Raw genomic sequence first — 19,312 nt, forward strand, 5'->3', positions numbered from 1 at the left:
TTGCTTTTGGTTAGTGTGAAATATGCTAAGACAGTATTTTCTAAATTTTTGTCATTCTAATAAACTTTTCCCTTCGGTTGCATACCAACTATGCTGTTATTGACTTAATGAAATAGTTTGAAATTGCCTCATGTTTTACTTACTAAATTTGCTTTAAAAGAAAACTTTAAGTCAATAGCATAAGGAGAACTAACAGTCATTTCCATAAATACAAAGTAAAATTTTACAAAGGAAAAAATGCTGTTAAATTCTAGCTAGATACTATATTCTCTATCTTAAAACGCTAGAAACCCAAATGCTGGGAATAGTTACAGACCTAAGAGCATCAAACTAAACATATATTTATAATCAGAAGGGCTGAGGATTACTGATAAAGTATCTTTTTACTCACTCAATTTCATTTACTCCCATGTCTATTTATTTAATACCTCATGTTCCTAATCAATTTCATTTTGTGGAGTGCTACACTAAACCATTCTACCACATCACCTTGCTTTCATAATTTCTCCGTTTTTTTCTGCATAAGTTATCTTTAGTCCTATCAAAAGCAACTTGTCATTTATAAGTAAACTATAGAAAATAAGGCCACAATAAATATTCTCCCCCAATAACTTTGTATTCAAATAGATATCCAAGTCATAAATTTTCTTGTAAGGAAATAGGTCCTTGTCAACATAAGTCTTTCATACATCTGTGTTGAGCCAAGGTTTTGAACAAAGACACTAATATAACCTGCTGCTATAAACAATACCAATGGTCCAAGGATCAGAAAGTCATGGGAATCAAAATATGTTTGATTTGAGCACTGGATACATTGAACTTCACTTAGCTCAGTTGACCCTCTTGACTATACACACTTAGTTTCACAAAGACAAGTCTTGGATATCCCCACCCCCAGAACCCTTTGCTTTTCCTTGGATCACAGTGTCCCTGTGCTGATACAAAAAAAAAAAAAAAAATACCACTTACAGTTAAAATTAATTCTTTCTCGTTCCTTTTCTTTGCCTCTGCTAATGGTCAACAGCTTCTGCCCAGTCAAAAATCACTCATTTTAAGTCTTCATCTGATTTCTTTGACATCCTGTAATCACTGGGGATAGGAATGTGGATTTGAAAAATATCATTTATATACACTAAAGAATTCATTGATACACTGCATTCTGCTCCTGCCTTCCGTTTGTTTTGACATTTGAAATATAAAATGCTGGCAGTTCATTTGGCACATTTGTCTCCTACCTTTGCAAGAGAATGGTCTAGGGACCATTCTCTGCAACAATTGGAGCTATTGCACCAGGATTCTTGAGCAGAAAGGAAGCCATGAGTCTTCAGAGGGAATAGGAGGTATAGACCCCTTCAGAAGCTGATGTCTAAATGCAAATACAAAAGTTCTGGGCAAGAAGTCCCTTCTTTATATATAACTCCTGAGACCACAGACTCCTATTGCAGGCAATTTGTCTGGGTGTCCTAGAGGTGAGAGCATTAGGGCTGAGGTCTTTCCATATCACCACTGCTACTTCCCTGGAGATGACGTTCATTCCTCTTGACATGAGAGGAAGTAGCCTAGCCTGTTCCAGCATCCTGAGCCTAAAGGATAAGGATGATTAAAGGGCTAGTGTTTGTCTTCCACATGTACGTGGCCTTTTCACTCAGGATTGGTCCTCATGACCTTGATGCAGAGAGAGTCAACTACGAGCTTCCCCTCATTAATGGTCTCTTGGTTCCATTAACATTTCCTCAGCACCCACTAGCCTATCCTGGAGTGTAAGCTACATGGTAGTTCTGGAAATAATCATGCTCACGTGGTGAGTCTTAACTCCCCAAAGGCCTCACCCTCGCTCTCCCTGTTTACTTTAAGATTAACATGGTCAAGGTTTTCCTAACACATTTGCACCGGAGAGGAAGCACTGGAGCCCATGCATCTCACGGAAGCATGGGATGGATGTTGTGCTGCTTAATTTGTGACAGAGGCTCTTGGCTAGTGAGAGGCTAAGCTCAAAATTTCCTTTCCATCCTCTCTTTGGCCCTGGGGTATTTTCTGTTGCCTCTAGAAAGTGGAGAAGAGAAAGCCAAATTTCTCCATCCCAGGGTTACTCTAGGACTTTTAATTGTGTGTGTTTCCCTTTGGTCACATGCTGAAGGAATGTGTACAAAGAGCCAGCTGAGCCAGCATCACAGAGAACAGCTGGGAGATTCCCAGAGCACAGACAATGTGCAGGCAGGGTCTTTCTCAGTGACATGCCCCTCTGTGTTACTTTTCTTCATCTGCACTTTTGCCTGAGCTTAGACACTGGGACATAATCACCTGCCATCGGAGTGATGTGTTGCCCAGTCGCCAAGCATCTGTCCAGTCCTCCCCTCCAGCTTCACGATCTTACCCAGGGGACTTTTAGTAGGTTGATAGGGCTTCCTTCCTCCCTCCTTGGTTTTCTTGTAGCAGGATCCAGGGATTTCCAAACAAAAAGGAGCACATTGTTCACTGTCCTGCCTTCCTTTCCCCAGAGGAATGTGATGACAAACAGCCGCTGACCAGCAAAGAGGAAGAGGAAAGGCGCATTGCCGAGCTGGGACGGCCCATCTTAGGAGAGCACACCAAGCTGGAAGTGATCATTGAAGAGTCCTATGAGTTCAAGGTATGCCCACCCTGGAGGCCTGCTCACCTGGGAACATGGTGGTTCACAGTGTTGGCCCTGCTGTAAGATGCATCTAGAGGGAAGGGGAGATGTGATTTCAGGGACTGGATCATTCATTGAAAGACCTTTAGAGCCAATTGGAATTATGGAGTTAGTAGGGAACCAGGAGTCCCTGTAGACTCTAAGCAGCCTCAGAGCCAGGGCCCCACAGGTGGCATCCATCCCTGCACAAGGGGATAGCAAGGAAGACACAAAGGTGGATACCAAGAGACTGTTAAGATGGGAGAAAGCTAATGAATCTGTCAGAAGCAAAGTGTTGACATTGCTGAAAATTAAGAGGCTTTTGCTTTAGAGGTGAATTGTAATATCTCTGTAACTTCCCACTGACAAGCTGTCATTCATATTTAGTCTCCCTCTTCAGCCCAGGAATATGTTATCACAGTCAACATACTGAAGTTATAGTGCCTGCAGCCCCAGATTTTATAGTTGAGCTGATAAAATTGGGTCCCCAATTTTCTGGATGATGGAAGTCATTCAGAAGTTAATGTATGGATTTTGGAGTGAGCTTAAAACTTGGAGATGAAACTCCCTGTCAATCACCAAGCTACTTCCTCAACCCCCACATCACCTCCCATTCCTTCTCACTCAGAGTCCTAACATCTCAGAAGACCACAAGTGGAACCACATGCCACATCTGCAGTGGGATATGAAGAGCTGCATCCCCTCTCTTCAATTCCAGAATTACAAACCCTGAGCAGAGCAGTTTTATCCCTAATTTTTTTTTCAAAAGCAGACTGTTTCTGCTCAAAAAATCAGAAAAAAAAATTACCAAAAGAGATAATCTAGCCACCAGCTTAGAAACCTCAGTATTTTATCTAGTTTTTTTTTAATATAGAGGCCTCTTTTCCTTTAGCTGATTTTCTTAATTACTTTTAATTTTGGTTCACAAATTGAGGTGCCTGAGAGGAAAACAGGTAAAAAGAAAGATGTCTTTGCAATTAAAATGGAATTCTTAAAATGTAAAAAAAAAAGAAAAAAGAAATGCAGTTAAGGCAAGTATGGTGATATATGCCTGTAATTACATTGACTTGGGCGGCTGAGACAGGTAGATCACAAGTTCAAGGCCAGCCTCAGCAATTTAGGTAGACCTTTTCTCAAAATAAAAAATAATAATAAAAAGTGCTGGGGATGCAACTCAGTACCACAATAAAGGAGAAAATAAAGCAATTAAACTTTCTTCTTCAGGCCAGTGATAATCTGTTAGGACTTCCTTTCACTCATTTTCATAGAAAGGGAATAAACTCTAGAGCCAATGCTTTCTAGACTTGACTGCGATCATCAGAGCCCATCACATATGATCTGGAACTTGGCTCATTGCAAATCCATGAGTGGAACATACACAAGTTTCCTGTAGGGGATGGAAGTGTAGTTCAGTGGTAGAGCACAGGCCTACCATGCACAAGGTTTTGGGTTCAATCCCCAGCACCTTGTGTCTAGGTGTGTTCAACTTTGTTCTTCCTCATGCACCTTCTTTTCATCTGGTTCTATTTGCTGCAGCAGAGATTCTATGGGTTGGCATTTCTGGAGCAAATTTGTCTCCATCCATGCCAAATTTTTCATGGGGAATTGTATGTTCTCTCCCTTATGGGACAGTACCCAACCGTTCCCTTCCATGTACCCATGACAGAAAGAGCAATCATAGTGACTTCCCTTAGGAAGTGTTGGGTTGGGTGAGTCTCCCAGGAAGCAAAGTTTTCTTGGGTCCAAATCCCTCTCTGGTCACTACTCCAACAATCTGAGCATTGGAAAGTACCCTCAACCTCTTTACATAAGTCTGGTTCTTTGGTGTACTTATCCTCTTAGAATATCTTCAACACACTATTTCCTCTCATTTTCTCCAAATTCATCAATACAGTTACCATTGACATCTAAAAGGCACCTTGGGGGCATGTTTCTGAAGCACCCTCAGGTATCAATTTTGATATTATATTATTTATTCAAGAATTTAGTTTCCCATATCATAGCCAAAAAACATGTTTGAGATTCCCAGAACTGCATTAGAACTCCAAGTCTGAGTGACATTTCACAGTATCCCCTGTGCTTTGCCCACTGAGTTCTTACTACTATTTTGTAACTAAGAGCATGACTTTACTGACACCCATTGGTGAGGGCGAGGTTTTCACCATCTCTCAAAAGTCTAGTGCAGTAAAGAGCTTATCCCTGGCATTTAGGAACTCCCCAGGTAAAAATGGACAGCAATGTTAAGATTGGTTTATCTTAAACATTTATTCTTTGGCAGGTATTTTTGTGAGGAAGTCTGTGTCCAACATCAGAGCAGTTTATCTGTTCAATTGTTTATCTCCCAGGTGATGGGTTTCTCCCCTTTAGTTTTAGCACAAAGGGCTGCTTTGGAGAGAGCTTCCCATGTTTCTATTACATGTAGGAAAAATCAAGGTTATTTCTTGCTTCATTCTATCCAGCACTGGGAATTGGCATCTACCAAGATTCTCTCAGTGCTTGATGAGATGTGGTTGAGTTGAGAGAGAAAAGACAGACACTTGTCATGTGCTCCAAGTTATTGTACCCAAGAGCACTGACTATTACAGCTGTTATCGGGGCACCAGCAGTTCTAGACATAAGGCTAGAAGCTGAAAGGTCAACACCCTAAGGACATCCAATCTAGCCAAGAATAACTTTACAAATACAGAGTGAGCCAGCTGGAGATGGGCCCTTTCATGTTTATTATATTCTCAATGCTTCAAGTCAATTCCAATGACTTTCCTTGGATTAACATGCTTGATATATAAATTGGCTTTGGCCTCCCATCAGGTCCTTCAGATCACATTTTCTTCACTCCCAGTTAGCTGATAATATGTTCTATCTCCAACCATAATTAATTCAGGTACATTGTATTGACCATGTACAGATTTTGACCTAAGACAAATAATACATGTTTTCTGCCTCCTTGCAATTAGTGGAAATTCGAGGATGCTCTGACAGTAAGTGTGGATGCTTGGTAGACTAGTCAATGTGGTAGATTCTCTGAGAAGAGCAGCCTCAATGTCTTGGAAATGCCCCTTTTCCTGTAGTTGCCATGATCTGTGGTAGCGCTTTGAGTGCATCTGCTTAGTTTTCTTGTGAACGCTTGGCTGAACCTGTTGTTACAATAACTAAATTTAGAAAACTAGACAGTACTAATTGTACAAAACTAAGTACTTTGAAAGTTCTAAAGAAAAATAAAGGGCATGTAGCACAGCACTAGTAAAACAGGGAAATTCTTTGCAGGGTTATTAGCAATGTGCCCTAACTCTTAAGAAGGGATCTTTGCTTGTCTTATTTTTCTTATGTAACAGGAATGGAGTGAGAGTGGAATTCTCTATTAGCCACAAGGCTGACCAAACTAATAGCCAAAAAAAAGAAATCTATTTATTAATGACAATGCAGCAAGCAACCTGAGACTCTGTTACCTGGCTGCATTTCACTGGTAAACAAAAGAACAAGATTAAGTCTTTGGTTTCAGAATCTGTCAATCAATTCCATATATATATATAATGCTGAGCAAAGCCTATATTAATTTAGTTGCAGACAACCCCCTACAGATAAAGCCAGCAGAGAAGCCAGTTCACTAAGCATTCAAGGGGAATGGATAGGCCTTTGCAACAGCTACTATTCTAAACACTGAGGTTGTTTTTCATTGGCCATGAGTCAGTGACGGAGGCTTGTGTGTGCTGCAAAGAAGTTTCCATTTCAGAATGTTTCCAAGAAAAGACCATGCTTGTTTGCATAATCATAAAAGTGTTTGAAAAGAAAAGTATTTGATATCAATACTGTTGTTCTGAGCCTAACATCTGCTACCCTTTACATAACTCTGAGGTTTCCAACAAGGTCGTAGATTTCCTCAGGTCCTAACAAGCCCAGCAGTTATTATATTATTTCTTTCCACCTTTCTAGAGTACTGTGGACAAACTCATTAAGAAGACAAATCTGGCCCTGGTGGTGGGGACAAACAGCTGGAGAGAACAGTTCATCGAAGCCATCACTGTCAGTGCTGGTGAGTGCCTTTCTCTGCAAATTGTAAGTTAAAATGGCCAACCTGAACAGAGTTTTTCTAGTATGCCATTTAGTCTATGGCAAAGCACCAAAGGTGGTAGGATCAAGAGAAACAAATGTATTTTTTGCATGTATGCATCTTTTGTACATGAAATTAGACTATCTAGGTGAAGCAAATAGGTTTGGACATGCCACTCTTCTCCATCTACCCTGAATCATTCTCCCTGGAAATAGACAATCTATGTGTAAAGCCTTTTGTGTCTCTGATTCACTGATAGCCAATCACAGAGCTATCTCTGGAAAATTCCAAGCAGCACAAAGTGAACAAGTGAAGGTCAGGAAAAAAAGTAAAATTATAGAAGGAAAAGATATTAAGACACTCTTACCACTACCATCTGCATCATTTTACAATCTCTTCCACAACACTTAACAAATAAGCTTTTTACACTGGCTCCAAAAGTGCAAATAAAAACACATTCTGTTTCTTTCTGTACAAGCAAAGTGCAGAGTTTTATTAGGAAAATCCTGCAAAAAAAAAATGAAATGTTTTTCAAACTCTAGGAGTCAGAGACCGGGGGAAATGACATACAAAAAGAAGTGTCTTCTTCCTGTATTGTCAAATCGTGTTCACTCTCTGGGTGACTATATAAATAGAGAGGCAACTCCCTCTTGAAAAAAATCATGAAAGCAGCACTACCCTGGGATTGTTTTTTCCTTGCTTTTCAGTTCCTTCACTGGTTCTTTCTTTCAAGATCCCCACAGACTCATCTTCCACTGTTGCCGTGGATGAACATAGCTAGAGTTTCCTAAATAGTGATTCCCAAGCAGTAAAAATGGAAATAGCGACACGAGCAGTTGGGCCTTGACTTGTAGCACAACCTCCTCTCTCCAATCTGCCATAGGATAATTTGACAGATCTCCCAAATACTGTGGCAACAGAGGGTGGTATAAAAAGATAAAAAATGAACTATATGCACATTTGTTAGTAGTGCTGTTTGTACTCACACTGAGGTTTCCTGCAATTGAGCATACAATGGGAATGCATGAACATTAAATGATAAATAACTGCTTAGGAGAGTGGATTTGGACTTTCCACTGAAGCTGTACTAGAAGGAGTGGGAAACTCCCTCTATACAGCTTATAGCATTCTATAAATTTAAGATTAGCATCTGAAGCATGAGCTATCCTCCCTCTTCACAGAGAGAACAGGCAAAACTGCTGATGAAATCAATAGAAGAAAACATTAAAAATAGCCAAATTGTTTTATAGGCTTTGACATATTAGAATTGAAACATTAAAGGCAGTGTAAGCCTTATAGTGGACTATTCCTAACAGCTTCTGGGTTTCCTTTGGCTGCAGATACATGAGCATTTTGTATAATAGCCAGGTACTGGTCTTCATTCATTCTTTTTTTTCTATGTGTCATTCATTGCTCTTGGTGAACAGTGAATGAAACAGGAATATTCCTGGCCAAGTGGAGCTTACATTCAAATGAATCAGATGGCAAATAAGACAAATAAGTTAAAGTGGTTGGTGAGCTTGTCATGGAGAACGTAGAGCCTAAGGCCAAAGACAGAAAGTGTGTGCATGGGCTCCGGTTTTAGATACTTTAGATACGTGGCCAAGCTGATACCATCAATTTCAGGACCAATATGCTTTTATAGCAGTGGAATGGTTTTGTTTTGTTGGTTCAATCACACATTTTTGTAACTCACAGGAACCACAGCTAATCACAGCAGTGGGAAAGGGCGATTTTGAACAGTGAATGAGATTATGCCACCAACAAAGCCAAAACTGGGGCATTTGCGTCTGGTCAGAACAGAGACACAATTATGGAGATGTTAATGCTTCATTCCTTGAAAGAGATGGATTTGGGTTTGTGAACACTTTCATATAGTATGTGGAATTCAATCTTCTCAAAACGCCCCAAGGTGGGTGTTGTGATTAACCTGACTGCCAAGAGGGAAGCATCTGAGTCTTGCAGATGTGGCATGGCTTTGGAAGGGAGCTCGAACCCCAGAGAGAAATTTCAAAGTGAGGAAAATTGCTCACCACCTCTGTCTTAGTGACACGGATTGGCTTTTGTCCCCTCTTCTGGTGCCATGGTGTCATCATTCCATGGTGGGTCTAGCTCCTAACCAAATCTTTTTAAAGGACTGTTAATAAATGAAATGCAGAAGCTCTCAGGCTTTCTTATTTGTTATACAACATATTGTGTTTTATGTTTCTAAATGACTTCTTGGAGATAAGACATACTGTTTGGAAATTTGTAGGTTGCTGGGTAAATTGACCTTATTTACAATTTTGAGGCAGAAACTAACAGAAAAACAGACACATAGTTTAGAGGCACTAAATTAGATTAAATTACATGAAAGGCAGTTAAAAAAAAAAGCTCATTGTTTGTCATTAGGATTAAATTGAAGTGTCTAAAGAATGCTAATACTCTTAGGCTGTTAAACAGACCCAAAAAAATTGTAAAACACCATTTATTGATGACAGAATTTCATTGGATTTTCAAGATTTCATGGCTAAATAGTTGAGAAACGGAAAGATTTGCCTTATTAAAAATATTAAATTGCCTTTGAAGGGCTCTACTGAGAGGTTTTTTCCTAAGTAATTTTCTGTGCAAAATTGAGTCCGTATATCTTGCTAAACAAAAGTAATAATTTCGTAAGTAGGGTTTTGCTTCACTTCCGCACTAACTATATTCAAACTATTTTCAAGATAACCCCTGGAAATTTTATTCCCCTGCTTTTCTTGAATTTCATAGCTCAGTACCTGGGCCTCCTATGACCATAATGTTTCTGTGATCCAAGTACTTATAGTTCAATATTTGAAGACTTAAAGGACTTATGAGACTCCAGAGATTAGGAAAGGATTAAACAGTCATGTCCCAGCAATTCTCCTTCTGTTGCTTCCTGGTTGAATACCAGGAGCAGTGGTGTGTGGCAGTTAAATGGCTGTCAAAAACTTGCAAGGCAAGCCCTAAAACCAGGTGCTTTTAGGATATGTCAGCACATGCACTTTTTAATGAAGCTAACACTCACTGCCCATTCAGTTTGAGTTTTTCCCAATTTCTTCTTCTTCCTTGTATCTCCCCTAGGGCAGAATGGGTGGGTTGACCTTAAGAATTCATGTGCCAGCTGCAACACAAATCAAAACAGGTTTGTCAGAGCAGAGGGCAAACATTAGCTGGGTAAAGACAGCCAGGATGCCAATGCCAGTTCCACACCACCATGTTGTTACTCTTCACAACAGCCTTGGGTCAAGGTAAGGTGAAGGAAAGAGTGGTTGCCAGGCTGTCTTGGAAAAAAAGATGGGGATCTTTGTTCCATCCCTCCTGGGGTGACTCTGAGCAGATTATTTCCCCACAAGGTCTCAGTTCCCTCTTATGTAAAGTGGAGATAATTATGCGTCACTCAGTTACTCACAGAGTTGCCATAATACTCATTGAGACAATGTCAGCTTTCACAAGGGCCATCTTGACTTTTGGCCACGTATTTAGTTTTTCTGAATTTTAGATTTATCATCAACATATATATAGTTGGGAGACAAACAAATATCAAAGATTATGCAATAAAATAACACCCAAATTTTTTAAAATGTAGTTAATTCAACTTACTAAGAGCCAAGTGGCTACAAACATAATGGTTGACCTATTTTTGTTTCCTGGTGAGTACTCTGGGTACCATTTTGTAAATAAGAATATTGAGATTCAGAAAAACAATGTAACTTGCTCAAGAAGCAAAACAGGTAAGGGGCAGTGCAGGGGGAAAAATCAACCCAGAACTCTGTCCAGTGTGAAGAGTGCACTAGCTTGTTGTGCCTGGGGCCTGAGCACACATACCAAAACACACGAAGGTGTAGAACATATGTATACACACAGACATGCATGCATTTGTGCAAACACATGTGAAAACACAGAGGGCCACATACAAATGCACACAAACACAGTATAGAGATACACACATACACAGGCTCATGAAGACACAGATACACAAAACACATGCACACAGACACAGAGACATGTGCATGCATCTCAAATGGCATCTTTTTGTTTTAGATATTTAAGCTGTAGCTTGAAATATAAAGTTTTTTTTTCCTTAATATTTATTATTTCCTTATAGTCTCCTTTGCAGTTCCTGGGGGAGGACGATAGAGAATAAAGGGAAGTGTTTGTTTTCCCAGTTACATCCACAGCTTCTCTTGCCTCATAATTTCTGACATGTTTTTTAAAGAAAGTCAGTATAGTACGCTTTCCTTTACTTAATAATTTTGAACACCTAGCAATAAAGATTTTTCTGAAAATCTTTTCCTTTTGACATAGATTTTGTGAAACTGACATAAAGATAAAAACACTTAAAAGTAGAAAAAATAAAAACCTCTTTGCAGTCACGGTTCTGTCTCTTGGCATAACTTTTGGCCACGTATTTAATTTTGCTGAATTTTAGATTATCATCAACATAATGGGCTAGGCTGGACTAGGTTCACTCTAAGATACCATCCAGTATGGCAATTCGGGGCTCTTTCCCTGAAGCATCTCTGATGGCATTGGGTCCTATGGTCCACTGCACACCCTGCCCACCTACTTGGCCTTGCCCAAATTAAATGTTCAGAGCAGTAACACATACACTCCACATCCGTTCTCCTAGATTGAAAGGGATGAGGGAACAAAGTTTAGCCTCCAAGAAAAATGATGATGATGATGATTCAAAAGAGTAAAATTTTCTTCCTGTTCAATAATTAGAACTCACAAATTCTGTGGAATCTTCCACAGTACAATGGAGGGCATTCAACATGAGGCCAGGCCTGTGCAGGTAGCTGGTCTACCACGCTCACTATGCTACAGCTTCAGCCTTCCATGTAGGCCATGGTCTCACAGGAAGCCTTGCTAAGTTTGGGGGATGCTGTGTGTCAAAGTCCTTCATCCCTGCAGGCTGTGTGGACTAGGAAGTTCTCTCAATTAAAGTGAATTATTTAATATCAAAAAATGCCAACTCACTGGTGTCCCTGGAAAGTAATTCACTTAAAGAATTGTCAGCCTGAAGACCAATCTATTTCAAGTCTTAAATAATAATCGTCCCTCAAATGAGTTTCATGGGATTGTCAGTTTGGTCTGAGCAAGGATCTAATATCTCCTGCTTTAGAACATGACTATGAAGAAATTCTCATTACTTGATGTATCAACCCTGAGTCACCTGATTAAAAAAAAAATTCCATTTACACAGTTAAAAACAAAATCCTGCTAGGTCAGATTTGACATAACATCAGCATGTCTGTAAGACAGCCAGATAAAAAGAGGGTTATAAGGGACTGGAAACTACTTTTTTGTCCTCTTTTTTATTGGCTATGAAAATTCTTAATTGTCCTTGGTCTAAATCATAAACTGATTGAGGTTCTTTTAAAAGGAGTTTGTTTCGTGAGAAAAAGCAGGCACAACTGCCTTTAGGAGTCTGTCAAAGACTAGGTTTGAAATGATGGCTTACATAATGTTACCCATTATTGGCTGTCCACTACAAGGTCAAGGTTTTGTGTACATGCTTCTGTTTCTCATAGCTATACCCTGAGTTTTACAATTATAATCCCTAGGCTCGATTGGCTATACAACTTGTTTAGGTTCACAAAACTAGGAAGGGGAACTGGAAAATGAAACCTCATCTTTGTGAACCTCATCTTCAGGTCTCCAATGAGCATATGTCAGATGAGTTAATGCAGGTTAAAGGGGATATAATTAATGAGTTTTTAAGGCTCATATACATATGGGTGAAGTCAAGTTTAGAAATGTGTGTTAAAGCTAAGTCAGAGTTACAGACAGACAAGAAAGAACAATCACCTGTCAAAAGTAGGCAGAATCAGTTGCTGAATTTCCTAGGAAGTCCATGTTTCACCCCATCATGAGGAGACCAAAGGGACTTCCAAAATGTCTTTGTGAATTTGGAAATATATCTGCTGCTAGAAGTTATGTCAAGTCTTCTGAACCAGGGATGAATCGATGCCCAGATTCTTCTACAAGTTCTTGTTCTTTCCCTATGGTATGATTACTTGTCTAGGGAAGTTTCTTCAGGTTTAGAATCACTGGTGAGCTTAAATAAATAGGTATAAAGGTTGAATAGCAATCCTTAGAAACAGAAGATGTTCAACACTGCTGCCATCCAACTTAGCTCCCAATCCTTCATTCAACACTCAGCTAAAAATTCACATTCTTTGTGTGAGAAAGAGTCTGTATAAATCACTTAATTTTCAAAACTTATATATTAGAATCTTTGGCTTCTCTGGATACTTGAATTTAAATTGTCAAAGAGCCACACCAACTAGTTGTGTGGCTCTGGACATGTCCTCTGAGCTTACCTGCTAATTGGGAGGACTGAAATATACAACCTTGTAAGTTGTCTTTGGGACACAGACATATCAAAAGAAGGACATAGAAATATAAAAGGGTCCTCTAAAAGACCCTTCATTTTCAGCATTAAAATGTCAAACTTGCATGGCACTGCTATATCAAATTAAGATGGGATATCTGACTTAGAGTGTGTTAAATATAATTGTATAATTACAAACACTTAGCAAAAGCTCATTTAAGCCATCTGAAATGACTGTTTTCAATATATTATGCTGCTGTGTCTGATCTAGAAAGGAAAATCTATATAAATACTGTAAGGTCAGGCAGCGGCAACCAAAAGGAGGCAGAGTTAAAAAAGCTGCTGAACAAGGCTTTATTGAGATTGAGCTTCCAGTAGAGACCTACAGGGTGGGTCTGAGGAGAAGAGCACCAGGAGTCCACTGGACTGGAATGTTTATTGGGCTTAGGGCAGAAAGGGAGGGCTGGGGACAGGAAAACGGGTTCTTAGAGTCTATTGTCCTACTGGGTTGGTTGGAGAGAGCTGGCTAAGATCCAGGATTGGCCAGGACACCCCGCTCATTGACAGGTGGTTCTGTCAGCGCCTGATTGGTGTTTCTTTCCTGTGGTGGGTTGTTTGGTGCTTTGTTCCTCAGCCACCTCCATCGACCTGACAAGTACATACCTGCTCTCTCACATACATATGCCATGCTTCAAAAAGATTTTGAGGCATGCAATCTTATATTCAAAATGCATCTACACCTGACATGCTGATATGCATAGGTGTGTATACCTAAATAAAATATATTCATTTGTGTGTTCAAATTGAATATGCAAATACATATTTAAAATGGCATTTTCTAGTAGTGTTGTTGTGAAATTTTACTTTTATATAGCTGATAATTGTGATCCTAACTGAGAAAGAGGAAAAGCAGAGAGTATGAGTAAAAAAGAAGAATGTAAGTTCCAGAGAGATAACTATAATGGGAGATATTCTAGCACCATACTTGTAGGTAGGCAGAACAAATCTAGGATGTCCATCAATTTTAAAATGACAGTGTTGGTAGGATAAAATGTTGAATCAGAGAACTTCTCCTAGATTTAGAGGCAGGCCCCAACACAGGAGTGGGAGGACAGGAGGGCGAGAGAAAAAGCAATTATTTTCTTGCCCCTAGATATGTTTTAGCTGATATTTCTGAAAAGAATATTGGTTTGTTGGGCTGTTTTCTTCCTGAATTGCTTATTACCAAAATCTTGAGGAGAACACTGTATGGAAGGGCTGGTCTGTAAGCCCGAAGTCATGTCTCCAATGCGGCTTTTGTCTGGAGAGGCAGCAGCTCCTCTCTGCAAACAATGCACCATCAGTGGATCCAGTCGCTCTTTTGTTGGCATTAGCTGCTCCATGTGATTACAGTTTCAGTTGTTGCTCTCCGATCAATGCTTTAGACACTGGGCAACATTTTATCCCCAGGCAGGAGCCTTTGTACACCGTTTTTTCGGTGGGGGGAACATTTCAGAATAATCCAAAGAAGTGGAAATACGAATAAACATAGCCTCCCCTCCAACCACACACACACACACACCCCTTAGGCAGAGAGGAGTCCCATAAGAGTACCTTGCAGCATTAATTCTTGCTGTTCACAGCCTGTTCTCTTGATAAAGACCTTGTCATTCCAGCTCCTGCAAAGAAAGTCCACTGGCCTGTATCAGTGTTCACACACACACTGCCCGCCCCATGCATGTCCCCTGTTTGCCTTTGTTTGGTCTTCTGCCTGAGTGTTGTGTTTTCTGTCCTTTTAGAGCTTATTGATGAACTATTTTAATCTCCCATTTGCTCCTGCCCCCATTTTTTAAATAAATAAGAACCTGAGACCAGAGAGGGAAAGAATCCCCTCCAGTACCGCAAAGAGTTTGTTTCAGAACCCAAGGATCTTGCTACACATAGGGTAGAGCTCATATTGTCTTGTGGAGCTGTGGAATGGGTGCCTCAGCTCTCCCACATTCTGTGACTGCCCCCTTATGTTACCTAATGAATTGGATGCTTCTTGTGAGGCCTCAGGAGTTGGCAAAGCAAAATCTGAAAGCTACCTGGGCAGCACCCTAACCACATGGACTGAACAAAAAGTCTCACCTCTGGTGAATTGTTCTGTGTTCACACAAAACTGTGCTGTAGGCATTCAAGATCTATTTACAAGATGGGGAAACAGAAGTCAGGCTTCACACCCTGACTCTAGGGTTCTAACCACGGTCAGTCCTCTTTCCATCCAGGGTTTGATACCTGAAAGCCACAGGCTTATTTCTGTTCTACACAGTTGCTTCCTCTGTGTGGAATACTCTCCATGTCTGGCTTTTACTCCCACCAAGGACACAGCTCACTGGGTACCACCTAAAGGGGTTTTCTCCACTTCCCAGTTCTTCTTTATTACATTACCTGACTCCATTGTTCTTCAAAGCCTGTATCATTATCTGAAATTACCATGTTTATTCATTTGTTTGACTTGATTACTGTTTCCTCTTGCCAGAGTGGAAGTTCTGTTAGACCCAGGATCTTATTGGTCTACATGTCCAAAGCCTGCCATGTGCCTGACACCTAAATTGTTAATAAATAATTACCAAAGAAGTGAATGGTGCTCAGAAAGCCATGCTTTTATCATGCAGTTCCCCTAGACAATTCACAAGACATCCAGGTTAGGAGTTTGGCTTGGGCTTGTGGTTCAAAACAGTGGCCTGAAATATTTGTGGACTGCAGACTTAATAGAATTTGCACCAGGCCTTAACCAAATAAAGAAAACAGGCCACAAACTTATTGATAGGAGGATAAACAGAGATATTTTTAAGATGGTTTATTTTGAAGAAATGCATCACAACAGCCTGATGCAGGCTTATTATTCATGAGAGAATTAAAAAGCCACAACAGATGGACAGACACCACTGTGAACATTCCCCTTAGTCAGCCTGCCCTCTAAAGTTGGAGAAAGAGAAACTCCAGCTGAACTCCATGAATGAGCCTTCCCCCATTCCCCACCCAAACTGTTTGCAATGTATAAACATACAACTTATAATGAAAATCTCATTTATCTTTTCAACAACAAGAAAGAGAAAATTAGTTCTGACTATGCCCGTTTTCCAGAAGGAGAAACCAAGGCACAAAGAAAATCTTTGAGTTTCCCCAGAACTAGTCAATTACACAAGCCTCCTTGTTGTCAGTGGAGAGCCCTGTTTACTGAGATCTCATTGAAAACCACGAGAGAGAGCAGGAAGCTAGAGCAAGCATAAGAGGGTTGCCCTGAACAATTGTAATCACTTTGCATTGTGCAAACCACGGACATGATTGGAATCTTAGATACTTAACTTGTGTTGTCACTTTAGCAGCAAATCAACTCACAAACCCCACACCCAGAACAAAGTCACTTCAGGAGAACTGTCATAGGGAAGGTAGTCATCACCAGTGAAGGGCTTGTGTCATTCTTGTTTGCTGCCCAGAGAAGAGAATGTTTGCCACCAAATTGAGGGCAACCCCACTTCCCAACAGGGCTGATGTAAAGCACTAATGGAGGATTAGCCCAAAGATGGAAGGAAACTGAGACTCTACAGGAAGGATAAAGTAGAGCCAGCCATTCATTCTCTGAAAGAGCAATTCAATATTTTACATATTACATTATATATAGAAGTCTAATTAAGAAGGATAGTTACTTCCCAGCGATGCTTTTCATAAAACAGTGAGGAAGGAGCTTAAATTTAATTGGATGAATTTTCATTGTATAATCTTTGGAAATAATGGGTGGCTCCATTGTAGTGAGGTGGTGGAGGGTTAGATCTCATAAGTAAGACACTCTGAGCCTTGGATTCTCCATCTCTAAAATGCAGAAAATAGTACCTACTTCACAAGATTCCTGGGAAGATGAAGATTAAGTGGGATGTACGTATTTACTCAAATGCAAGAAAGGAAATGCTCAATAAGGGAATCTGAAGTCACAGCTTAATGACAGCAGCACCTTAAGGGAATCTGAGCTGTTGTTATGCTCCTCTGCATGTGGAGCATACTTTTGTACACATCTACCTTTGATATAAATTTTAACATTTTCTAGGCTATAACATTAATATATTTGTTGCAAATTACAAGGTTATGTCTGCCCAAACATTTCCTCCAAGGCTTAGCTTCCTGTGCTGCAGGAGGATGATTGGACACAGCTGCTGATATTTACCAAGTGTTATCTGAGCCCTCAGATCAGTCTTAGAACCTGATGTGCCCACAACTACCCAAAGTAACTAAGTCATCTAAACTAGCAGGAGGCATCTACATTGGCTGGGTGTATTGATACTATGGGTCACAGTACCTTTCTCAGGTGCTCAAGTCTTCAGGAAATATCTCTGTGTTGTAGAATGCTGGATTTCTCTCAGTCCTACCATTCCTAAAGGGTTAGAGAACACTGAATGTCAAGATTATTACCGTGACACAGAGTTCTTTTCAGAAATTCAAGCTTCATGAGAAAACACACATAACTAATTATGTTCAACTCCAATAATATAGGAGCACTCCTTTCACATAGACAAATTCTTAAGAGAGACTAAATCAGTTAATTTATAGCTTTAAACAGATTCATTTTAGTAATAATCAAATTTGAGTGGAGCTAGAACTCCTTAGAGGATCAGTTTTTCACTCTGACAGAGGCTACATTTGCTGAGAAATATTCCTGTCACATTAAATATTTCTTGTACTATGTCAACCACTCTAACAAGGACCATAATGGCCCAAACTGGTAAGCATGCAGTTCTTCATGGAAAATTTCAGTCAGAGGTTTATTTTTCTCAGACAGTATTTAGAGTTATACACTGTGAGTTGCCTTCTTGGGTTGATTTCTAATATTGTCACCTATCACCTGATCCATATCTCCAAAGAACTAGCACTTCTCTCATGGAACAGGATGGCCTATGGCTCTCTGTGACATAGAAAGGTGATGAGTATGATTAACAGGGTCTATATAGTATCTTCTGGATTCAAAAACAGGCCAGTAGTCCAGGTTACAAATCTGCAGCAATCTTGAACTCATACCTCGTGCACAATGATATTGATAGTGCATTCATCAAAAATCATAGGATGAAAACTGGAGACCAATGGGGTCTGTAGGAGTAAACTGCATATTACTGTACATGCAAGTTTCCAGAAATAGTAGATTCTGGCTGTGAGATCCCCACACTAATTCTGATTTCCACTAGGTAGTGAAGAAAGACCTCTCGGTGTAACACTGTCAACATTATCCTTCCTCTCAGGCATTTATCTCAAGAAGCCAGTGCATTGAAACCATAGACAAGCAACAAGGCTTACATTACCTCAAGAACAACTGACAAACAACTGACCATACCAAGGGAATTTTCATAATTTGAATACATTTTGAAGGCAGTTTCTTAGAAAAAGCTGGTATAATGTCATGATATACAGGATTTTATTTTTAATAATGAAGTTTTACATGGACTGAAAGTAAGTTATCTCTTCCCCTAAAGAACCTGATCAAGAGAGATGAAACATATGTATATTCATGTACCAAAATAATCTGTCAAAGTATTGTGTGATATGGGATCCATGGCCTACCCTGGCTTGGAAGCAGTGAGCTCTTGTTGATTAAAGGTATAAGTGATCCTTAGTTGGAAAAGTAGCTGACCAATATTTTCTCCCAGTATGTCCATTCTCTCTTCACACTCTCATTTCCTTTGTTGTACAGAAGCTTTTAATTTAGTACCATTCCATTTTTTTTTATCTCTTGGTATTATTTCCTTAGCATTCAGGGTCCTATTGAGGAAGTCCTTGCCTAAGCCTACACATTAGAGTGTTGACCCTACATTTTCTTCTAGCAGTTACAAAGCTTCTAGTCTAATCCATAGGTCTTTGATCCATTTTTAGGTGACTTTTGTGCAATGTGAGAGATGGAAATCTAACATTCTTCTACATGTGGATATGCAGTTTTCCTAGCACTATTTTGTTAAAAAGTTGACTTTCTCCAACATATTTTTGGCACCCTTGTAAAGGATCAAATGATTGCATCTGTGTGGGTTTGTCTCTGTGTCTTCCATTCTATAACAATGAGCTATGTGTCTGTATTCTATACCTGTACTATGTTGCCCTTGTTACTATAGCCCTAGGAATTTGAAATTGGGATCATGAAGCCTCTAGCATTGCTTTTTTTGCTTAGACTTGATTTGGTTGCTCTGGGACTTTCATTATTTCATATGAAATTTAGGGCTTTTTTTCTAGTTCTGTGAAGAATGTCATTGATATCTTGATAGAGATTGCATCGAAT

The 19,312-nt window shown here is 39.8% G+C and overlaps 1 protein-coding gene across 10 annotated transcripts in view; it reads left to right on the plus strand.

Annotated features, from left to right (window-relative positions):
* The window catches only part of Slc8a1 (solute carrier family 8 member A1), a 360,712-nt gene that overhangs the window by 307,561 nt on the left and 33,839 nt on the right, over positions 1 to 19,312 (plus strand). For all 10 annotated transcript variants that reach the window (XM_021725870.3, XM_078029305.1, XM_078029306.1 and 7 more), the window contains 2 exons: positions 2,499 to 2,629; positions 6,581 to 6,680. In XM_021725870.3, the coding sequence (XP_021581545.1) occupies positions 2,499 to 2,629; positions 6,581 to 6,680 (231 nt within the window). The remainder of the gene's footprint in view (positions 1 to 2,498; positions 2,630 to 6,580; positions 6,681 to 19,312) is intronic.

Source organism: Ictidomys tridecemlineatus, chromosome 12, assembly GCF_052094955.1.
Source record: "Ictidomys tridecemlineatus isolate mIctTri1 chromosome 12, mIctTri1.hap1, whole genome shotgun sequence".
In the NCBI taxonomy this organism is placed as follows: Eukaryota; Metazoa; Chordata; class Mammalia; order Rodentia; family Sciuridae; genus Ictidomys; species Ictidomys tridecemlineatus.